Raw genomic sequence first — 10,641 nt, 5'->3', positions numbered from 1 at the left:
TTAGGAGAAGCTACGCGAGCTTCTACCCTTCCATACAATCAAATTGATAGAGTGAAAGTCACTCCGACGGGGAATGTGTCCCTCCCCAGATTGAAACCACTGCCTCTTCCCACGTTTGAACGGGAAGTGCAGGAATATGCTTCATATTGACAGCTCTTTACGATATGTGTGGATTGAAGAGCAGGTTTGGATGATGTATATAAACTCACATATCTGTTGGGGACTTTAGGCAGGGATCCGCTTAGGATTGTAAAATCCCTAAGTGTAACCGCCGCGAACTATAGGATAGCGTTGGATCTCTTAGACAAACAATATGGTAATGTCCATCACACACTCATAATTCTGCACAGAAAGTTGGCTTATATCTTTGTACCCTCATTAGAACCTGTAGAGCTGAAAAGGTTCCGTTTTGAATTGACAATCATAATTGAGCAGATCAAGAGGCTAAGTAGTAATTATATAGGCCATTGTAAGGATGAGACTCATTAATCAAAAGTTGTCAGAAGGGAAGCTCTACAGGAAAGTAGTTGAGCATCTTAGAAAGTGTGACTATACGCTAGATGAATTCTTCGACGCGATCGATTTCATTATTAGAATGCTCGACGACGATGCCTTGAAATGACGAGATAAACTTGAACCTGACAAGAGAGTAGACGTCAGTGTAAAAGCGAAGTCGAAACCCGCTCAGAATAATTCTTGTCCCTTTTGTAATGAACGGCACCCGCCTCACGGATACCCCCAAGTAACTGACGTGGCTGCCAGACGTCGCATTTTGCTAAAGAAGGGCCTGTGTTTCAATTGCACTAAGTCTGGTCATCAAAGTGATAAGTGTCCCGTCCCTAACTCTTGTAAGAATTGTAATGGTAACCACAACACAGCCATTTGTGATAATTATAATACCGGAAAACGACCGCAATCAGTTCCCTTCACTTCAGCCCCAAGTAATAGTAGTAGTCAGTCTACAACGTCCCACCCTGTAGTAAATGTGACGCCTCGACAGCACGAAACTGCCCCTCGTCCATCTAAAGATAAAGTGGAATCCAAACAGTGCAAAAGTACAAAGACCGCACAGATGTACGACGTGGACCTCCCATGTACAATCTTGCCAATGGCTATGGCCGAAATCAATCATAAGCAAGGTAGAAAGCGAGTCCGCTTATTTCTTAATATAGGAAGCCAAAAGAGCTTCATATCTGCGAAAACCGCGAAACAATTAAGATACCGGTAGTAGGAAGGGTAGCATAAATAGCTCTGTTTGGCTCCTCAGAAATAAGCGGACAATATGATGTCGTAAGCTGTAGGGTAGAGATGGGAAAAAGAATAGTACGAATGAAGCTGGTGGCCCACGAGAACGTTGACGTCCCGATACATAACGCTGGTTATGTACGAAATAGACAGCATCTGTTGAGTAAGGGAATCACGTTGGCCGATCCAGAGAATAAGTCCGATGAGTTGAAAAATTTCCACATCCTAGTAGGGGCTGATTATTTTAGCTACTTCATCATAGGCATCGAGAAGGTTGATGGGATAAATCTTTTCCTAACCCATAATGGTATGTCGCCATATGGGAAAGTGTCGCAGTGCCTATTGGAAGGAAAAAAGATTGAACATGTGAAAAACGCTCAGAGTCTGCAGAAATGCGAGTGAACCAAACCAGTTTGACGTAGATAAGTGGTGGCGTTTGGACCATGTTAGCATTGCCCCATCAGAGCAATATACTGTTCGCGAAGTGGAAGCCATGCGAAAGGTGTTGCAAAATGTCGTAAAGAAGCCTGAGGGATCTCAGGTTAGCCTACCATTCAGCTAGGATGCTAGGCCAGATACAAACTATCGAAACGCTGTAGCACAGTTAGAATCGTTGCAAACTAAGTTCAAGAAGGAGAGGGAATACTTTGATCAGTATTAAGGAGTGATAAAGAAGTATCTAGAAGCTGGCTTTATATCAGAAGTAAAGGAACCCAAGATTGAAGGGCATTATATGCCACAGTTTGGAATTAAGAAAGATAGCAGCATGACCCCCCTCAGAATCGTGATTAATGCCTCAGCAAAATCTAAGGGTCATAAATCGTTGAATGAATGCCTCTTACCTGGCCCCAATCTAGTAAAATTAGCACATAATTTCCTTATAAGGTTCAGGTTGAACGAATATGCCATGCTAGCCGACATCAGCAAGGCTTTCCACCGTGTCTTGTTAGATCCCCGTGATGCCAAATACACACAATTTTTGTGGCGCGAGGTAGCAGGTCGAGCGCTCACCTTCGCCTTTAGAGTCGTGGTGTTCGGCATCACGGCGAGTCCGTTTTTGTTGCAACAAGTTTTAAATTGTCATTTCAAAAGGGAAGGTAGGCCAGATTTGACGAAGTCCTTTTACGTAGATGATTATCCTAGTACTTTCGAGGATGTAGAGAGCATGAGGCAGGAGCATGAATCTGTCAGTAAGATATTAAAAGGGGCTGGTATGCCATTAGAAGGGTGGACGTCCAATAACTTAGCCTTCGATAGCGAGAGGCAGTGGAGTGAGCCGGTGAATGTGAACGTACTTGGGTTCCGATGGGCCCGAGACGTCGACTAATTGTGTGAGAAAGTGAGTAAGAGAATCAGTGAATTGGGCGAGGGATGGGTACCTACGAAGCTGAGGGTACTTTCCATGTTGGTCTCCATTTATGATCACCTAGGCTCTATAAGCCCATTATATGTTCGAGGAAAGCTTTTCCTCCAACAACTATGGGAGGATAACGTAGGATGGGATGACGTCTTAAAGAGACAGAAAGCTAGAGAAGCGAGTGAGTTATTGTGTGAATTGAAAGCGGAAAGCAACATCACATTTCCAAGAGCGGTAGGCAAGAAAAATATAGAGCTCCATGTATTCACCGATGCCAACAGCAAGGCATACGGCGCAGTAGCATATACTAGGGACAATTGCAATCGGGTAAGCCTACTCACTAGTAAAATGAGGATCACACCAAAGGGGATGAACAAGTTGACAATTCCCAAGCTAGAACTATTAGCATTGTTGTTAGGCTGCAGATTAGCCAGGACACTCAAAGGGCTGATAGAGCCACGAGAGATAGTCATATGGACCGACAGTATGGTCACGCTGGCATTGGTAGCATCTCCCGATGCCAAAGATAACAAAAATGTGTTCATATATAACAGAGTGGTGGAGATTATTTTTCTTCATCGGGTTTGCCGTTTCAGCCTAAGCCATGTCCCAAGCAAACAGAATCCTGCTGATGTCCTGTCCAGAGGAGCAATGACGCAACAACTGCTACAAAACCCTCTTTGGCGGAATGGTCCAGAGTTCCTAAGGACCATGGGAGAGTGTTCCTTACAACGAGGACGATCCGACCAATGAAAGAACCGTTGTGGCAGCGGTACAAGAAATGAGGGAGGAAATAAGACCAGTTCCACTAGAAGAGATATGGGAAATTCTACAGAGGGTATTAGAGTTCCGATTCTTATTGAGAGTTGCTAGGATAATCCAAAAATTTACCAGATTAAAACGGCATCCGTTCAGTATTGTTGTCCAATTAGAGCAAAAACATTATTTGCCTACAATTTATATTTACTTGAAGGGTGGAGTCAGTCCACCTCGTGAAGTTACTAATTTTGTCAGACAATTAAATCTAGTGTTAGATAATAAGTTAATTTGCACTAGGGGATGAGTGTCTCAAGTAGAGGAAATGAAACATTTAATTCTTTTGCCAGCCAAAGGGCACTTAGTTAGGGCTTATCTAAGATATTTGCATAGTTTGCATTTACATTGTGGTGTGAATACACTAATGGGTATCTTTTGACAGAAATGCTGGTCGCCGGGCCTATGTTCCATTGCGAGGCGGACCGTGCGGCAGTGTCCAGAATGCGTGTTAGCCTTCCAGCCCCTGTTGAGACAGCCATCACCACCCTCCCTACCGAAGGAAAGGATCAACCTAACAAAGCTCTTTACAGCAGTCGGAGTGGACCACACAGTGGCCATACAGACTGAAACGTGGCCAGACTACATACTGATCGTGACTAGCATAGCCCGCAGGGCCGTGTACGTCGATTTCTGCCCCTCCCTGGAAGTGGAGGAATTTGTATTAGCCTTATGTCGTTTTTGTGCTACCCACGGTGCTCCGTCTTTCATCACATCTGATAATCATCAAACGTTCAAGACTGCCAGCAACCTCCTTCAGGGACTTTATGAAGAGGATGAAGTCCAGCAGTTCCTGAGGAAAAGTGGAATTGTATGGCGTTTTCAGACGCCCCGTGCACCTTGGAAAGGTGGGTTCTTCGAGCGCTTTATCCGAGTGACAAAACGTGTCTTCCAGATAGCCCTCGGGAAGAAGTACCTGCCCGACACCCACGTATTAACATTAGTGTAGGAGGCCGAGGCAGTGGTTAATAACAGGCCTCTAATATACAGCGGCGACAAGTGCGAGGATGAGGTCCTCACCCCCTCCCATTTAGTGAGAGGAAGCCCAATCAACCTCATGGCACTGATCTTGCCAGAAGACCAACTCAATAAGACCTTCACCTCCCGGAGACTCCGTGATCAATATTTGAAGCTTACTGACTCTTTGAAAGCCCTCCAAGAGAGGTGGAGAGAAGAGTATTTGAGTGCCCTTAGAGACAGACACGACTGTCGATCTGGGGAACCTTCCAAGCTGCACCCTGGAGACGTCGTGCTGGTCCAGCAAGAAAATAAAAAATGGGTTACGTGGCCCATTGGACGTGTTGTGGAGACATATCCTGACGACGACGGAGTCGTGCGTTCAGCAAAGGTGTTGTTCGAGGGTGTCGAGTCGCTGCGAGCTGTCAGCCACCTGGTCCCCCTGGAGATTGCCCCCTCTGATGACTATGATGGTGTTGGAGAAGACGATGGCGACGTCGAAATCGAGTGTGCGTACAGTTTGACAGCAGGACTGCCAGATATTGTTGAGACCTCTAGGGATAACCAGGAGATGGTTCAGCCTACGACATCTCGACAATCAGCCACAGAGGTATTAGGTAGTGACACAAATAGTGATAACAATATAGTAAGTGAGATGAGTGAAAGTGACGCAGAATCAGAGGTAACGGGTGCACAAGGATGTTCCGCGTGCCCCTTGAGAAAGGCTGCTGTGAAGCAGCGAGATTTGATGGAACGATTACTTCAAAATGAGGACATATAAAGGAAAATGGGAGTGTCCCTTCTGGTAAGTAGGGAGGGTGGAAAGAAGTAAGTGTAGGTGAGTTTGAATCCACTGAGACTGGAAGTGCGTCGGGTAAAGAGTACGGGGATGGGAGTGTCTCTCTCGTACATACAAATCGAGCATTGCACAGAACCAGGCACCCCACCCCGTTTTTGTTTCCCTTAGTGTAATTGCCCAGGTGTGGCAGCGTAAGAAGGGTAATTCCATTGATTGATTAAGGGTAGATTGCCTTATGAAATAATGTATGTATAAATTTGTTCAATTTATGATTGTACATGTATACATTGCTTATTTGAGATATTATTGCACGCTTATTGCCTACTTGCCTTTCTATTGATTGATTCGTGTATGTATTATAAGTCTGGGTACATTTTTTTTCATATTGCCATTCTGTGTGTACACTTGTAAGAGTTGATTGCCCCGGGGTAATTTTTCTGTTGATGTATATTGTTTGTACTCCGTTAGAGTCGTTGTGGAGCGCTACGGAACAAGCCTAACAGAGTCTTGGAGAGGTTACTCCTCCCCCGAGTCTGGTCTTGCCTAATTGACCGACGTTTCACCGCCCCTTTATTCCGGGTGTGGAGGATGTAGGGAGTTTCGAACTGATCACTCGAAATCCCCACCATTTAACTTCACGTAGGTTGCATTAAATTCGAGTAAGATTGGAATATCTCGCGGGCGTTTCTGCGAATGAGTGTTATACAGGACGTGACGGTATTGTGGCATAAAGTCAACCACCTGGTGGGGAAGGAGCGGGTGTCAGAGAGATAAAGTATTTATTATTTACTAATTACAAAAGTGATATTATACTGTTTCACCATGATAAAAATATCGATGTATATATTTAGAGCCAAGGTCACTCTAGTTTGTTGGATTACGGCGAATTATGGCCTTCAGACGAAGTATTTACTTTACCCTTTAATCTGAAGTAAGACTTTGACTGTTTCTCTGTTTTGTGGTCGATAAAGAAGCTTTATCAAACCCCTTATTGAATAAATAACGTAAGAGTTCCCTCGCATCTCCCAAGGACACTTGAGTTAGAGTGGGAGATCGTATTTTTCCTCATTGGTGTCCAGCACGACGCTCGTTCATCTCTGCCTAAACCTCCAACCCAGTAAGTTTTGCTATTGTTTCGTCTCTTTGTCTCCTGCTCCAAGCCACGTGATACCAGGTCGGTTCCTTTTTTCTGAGTATTGTATGTAACTTTCCATCTGTCTGTAAAATTGTTATCGCTGGGATAACAATAAGCAGTTCCTGAGGAAAAGTGGAATTGTATGGCGTTTTCAGACGCCCCGTGCACCTTGGAAAGGTGGGTTCTTCGAGCGCTTTATCCGAGTGACAAAACGTGTCTTCCAGATAACCCTCGGAAAGAAGTACCTGCCGGACACCCACGTATTAACATTAGTGTAGGAGGCCGAGGCAGTGGTTAATAACAGGCCTCTAATATACAACGGCGACAAGTGCGAGGATGAGGTCCTCACCCTCTCCCATTTAGTGAGAGGAAGTCCAATCAACCTCATGGCACTGATCTTGCCAGAAGACCACCTCAATGCGACCTTCACCTCCCGGAGGCTCCGTGATCATTATTTGAAGCTGACAGACTCTTTGAAAGCTTTCCAAGAGAGGTGGAGAGAAGAGTATTTGAGTGCCCTTAGAGCCAGACACGACTGTCGATCTGGGGAACCTTCCAAGCTGCACCCTGGAGACGTCATGCTGGTCCAGCAAGAAAATAAAAAATGGGTTACGTGGTCCATTGGACGTGTTGTGGAGACATATCCTGACGACGACGGAGTCGTGCGTTCAGCAAAGGTGTTGTTCGAGGGTGTCGAGTCGCTGCGAGCTGTCAGCCACCTGGTTCCCCTGGAGATTGCCCCCTCTGATGACGATGATGGTGTTGGAGAAGACGATGGCGACGTCGAAATCGAGGGTGCGTACAGTTTGACAGCAGGACTGCCAGATATTGTTGAGACCTCTAGGGATAACCAAGAGATGGTTCAGCCTACGACATCTCGACAATCAGCCACAGAGGTATTAGGTAGTGACACAAATAGTGATAACAATATAGTAAGTGAGATGAGTGAAAGTGACGCAGAATCAGAGATAACGGGTGCACAAGGATGTTCTGCGTGCCCATTGAGAAAGGTTGCTGTGAAGCAGCGAGATTTGATGGAACGATTACTTCAAAATGAGGACATATAAAGGAAAATGGGAGTGTCCCTTCTGGTAAGTAGGGAGGGTGGAAAGAAGTAAGTGTAGGTGAGTTTGAATCCACAGAGACAGGAAGTGCGTCGGGTATAGAGTACGTGGATGTGAGTGTCTCTCTCGTACATACAAATCGAGCATTGCACAGAACCAGGCACCCCACCCCGTTTTTGTTTCCCCTAGTGTAATTGCCCAGGTGTGGCAGCGTAAGAAGGGTAATTCCATTGATTGATTAAGGGCAGATTGCCTTATGATTTAAAGTATGTATAAATTTGTTCAATTTATGATTGTACATGTATACATTGCTTATTTGAGATATTATTGCACGCTTATTGCCTACTTGCCTTTCTATTGATTGATTCGTGTATGTATTATAAGTCTGGGTACATTTTTTTTTCATATTGCCATTCTCTGTGTACACTTGTAAGAGTTGATTGCCCCGGGGTAATATTTCTATTGATGTATATTGTTTGCACTCCTTTAGAGTCGTTGTGGAGCGCTACGGAACAAGCCTAACAGAGTCTTGGAGAGGTTACTCCTCCCCCGAGTCCGGTCTTGCGTAATTGACCGACGTTTCACTGCCCCTTTATTCCGGGTGTGGAGGATGTAGGGAGTTTCGAACTGATCACTCGAAATCCCCACCATTTAACTTCACGTAGGTTGCATTAAATTCGAGTAAGATTGGAAGATCTTGCGGGCGTTTCTGCGAATGAGTGTTATACAGGACGTGACGGTATTGTGGCATAAAGTCAACCACCTGGTGGGGAAGGAGCGGGTGTCAGAGAGATAAAGTATTTATTATTTACTAATTACAAAAGTGATATTATACTGTTTCACCATGATAAAAATATCGATGTATATATTTAGAGCCAAGGTCACTCTAGTTTGTTGGATTACGGCGAATTATGGCCTTCAGACGAAGTATTTACTTTACCCTTTAATCTGAAGTAAGACTTTGACTGTTTCTCTGTTTTGTGGTCGATAAAGAAGCTTTATCAAACCCCTTATTGAATAAATAACGTAAGAGTTCCCTCGCATCTCCCAAGGACACTTGAGTTAGAGTGGGAGATCGTATTTTTCCTCATTGGTGTCCAGCACGACGCTCGTTCATCTCTGCCTAAACCTCCAACCCAGTAAGTTTTGCTATTGTTTCGTCTCTTTGTCTCCTGCTCCAAGCCACGTGATACCAGGTCGGTTCCTTTTTTCTGAGTATTGTATGTAACTTTCCATCTGTCTGTAAAATTGTTATCGCTGGGATAACAATAAGCAGTTCCTGAGGAAAAGTGGAATTGTATGGCGTTTTCAGACGCCCCGTGCACCTTGGAAAGGTGGGTTCTTCGAGCGCTTTATCCGAGTGACAAAACGTGTCTTCCAGATAACCCTCGGAAAGAAGTACCTGCCGGACACCCACGTATTAACATTAGTGCAGGAGGCCGAGGCAGTGGTTAATAACAGGCCTCTAATATACAACGGCGACAAGTGCGAGGATGAGGTCCTCACCCTCTCCCATTTAGTGAGAGGAAGTCCAATCAACCTCATGGCACTGATCTTGCCAGAAGACCACCTCAATGCGACCTTCACCTCCCGGAGGCTCCGTGATCATTATTTGAAGCTGACAGACTCTTTGAAAGCTTTCCAAGAGAGGTGGAGAGAAGAGTATTTGAGTGCCCTTAGAGCCAGACACGACTGTCGATCTGGGGAACCTTCCAAGCTGCACCCTGGAGACGTCATGCTGGTCCAGCAAGAAAATAAAAAATGGGTTACGTGGTCCATTGGACGTGTTGTGGAGACATATCCTGACGACGACGGAGTCGTGCGTTCAGCAAAGGTGTTGTTCGAGGGTGTCGAGTCGCTGCGAGCTGTCAGCCACCTGGTTCCCCTGGAGATTGCCCCCTCTGATGACGATGATGGTGTTGGAGAAGACGATGGCGACGTCGAAATCGAGGGTGCGTACAGTTTGACAGCAGGACTGCCAGATATTGTTGAGACCTCTAGGGATAACCAAGAGATGGTTCAGCCTACGACATCTCGACAATCAGCCACAGAGGTATTAGGTAGTGACACAAATAGTGATAACAATATAGTAAGTGAGATGAGTGAAAGTGACGCAGAATCAGAGATAACGGGTGCACAAGGATGTTCTGCGTGCCCATTGAGAAAGGTTGCTGTGAAGCAGCGAGATTTGATGGAACGATTACTTCAAAATGAGGACATATAAAGGAAAATGGGAGTGTCCCTTCTGGTAAGTAGGGAGGGTGGAAAGAAGTAAGTGTAGGTGAGTTTGAATCCACAGAGACAGGAAGTGCGTCGGGTATAGAGTACGTGGATGTGAGTGTCTCTCTCGTACATACAAATCGAGCATTGCACAGAACCAGGCTCCCCACCCCGTTTTTGTTTCCCCTAGTGTAATTGCCCAGGTGTGGCAGCGTAAGAAGGGTAATTCCATTGATTGATTAAGGGCAGATTGCCTTATGATTTAAAGTATGTATAAATTTGTTCAATTTATGATTGTACATGTATACATTGCTTATTTGAGATATTATTGCACGCTTATTGCCTACTTGCCTTTCTATTGATTGATTCGTGTATGTATTATAAGTCTGGGTACATTTTTTTTTCATATTGCCATTCTCTGTGTACACTTGTAAGAGTTGATTGCCCCGGGGTAATATTTCTATTGATGTATATTGTTTGCACTCCTTTAGAGTCGTTGTGGAGCGCTACGGAACAAGCCTAACAGAGTCTTGGAGAGGTTACTCCTCCCCCGAGTCCGGTCTTGCGTAATTGACCGACGTTTCACTGCCCCTTTATTCCGGGTGTGGAGGATGTAGGGAGTTTCGAACTGATCACTCGAAATCCCCACCATTTAACTTCACGTAGGTTGCATTAAATTCGAGTAAGATTGGAAGATCTTGCGGGCGTTTCTGCGAATGAGTGTTATACAGGACGTGACGGTATTGTGGCATAAAGTCAACCACCTGGTGGGGAAGGAGCGGGTGTCAGAGAGATAAAGTATTTATTATTTACTAATTACAAAAGTGATATTATACTGTTTCACCATGATAAAAATATCGATGTATATATTTAGAGCCAAGGTCACTCTAGTTTGTTGGATTACGGCGAATTATGGCCTTCAGACGAAGTATTTACTTTACCCTTTAATCTGAAGTAAGACTTTGACTGTTTCTCTGTTTTGTGGTCGATAAAGAAGCTTTATCAAACCCCTTATTGAATAAATAACGTAAGAGTTCCCTCGCATCTCCCA

At 44.8% G+C, this 10,641-nt stretch overlaps 1 protein-coding gene across 1 annotated transcript; it reads left to right on the top strand.

Annotated features, from left to right (window-relative positions):
* Nucleotides 1-7,379: 7,379 nt before the first annotated feature.
* On the top strand, nucleotides 7,380-9,594 carry LOC137655448 (uncharacterized). The gene is made up of 2 exons (XM_068389343.1): nucleotides 7,380-7,397; nucleotides 8,683-9,594. The coding sequence occupies exons 1-2, from the start codon at nucleotides 7,380-7,382 to the stop codon at nucleotides 9,592-9,594; spliced, it is 930 nt and encodes a 309-aa protein (XP_068245444.1).
* The last annotated feature ends 1,047 nt before the right edge of the window (nucleotides 9,595-10,641 follow it).

This window comes from Palaemon carinicauda, chromosome 16 (genome assembly GCF_036898095.1).
Source record: "Palaemon carinicauda isolate YSFRI2023 chromosome 16, ASM3689809v2, whole genome shotgun sequence".
NCBI lineage: Eukaryota > Metazoa > Arthropoda > Malacostraca > Decapoda > Palaemonidae > Palaemon > Palaemon carinicauda.
Note: the sequence above shows the minus strand (reverse complement) of the source record. Positions and strands in the feature narration are given on the sequence as shown.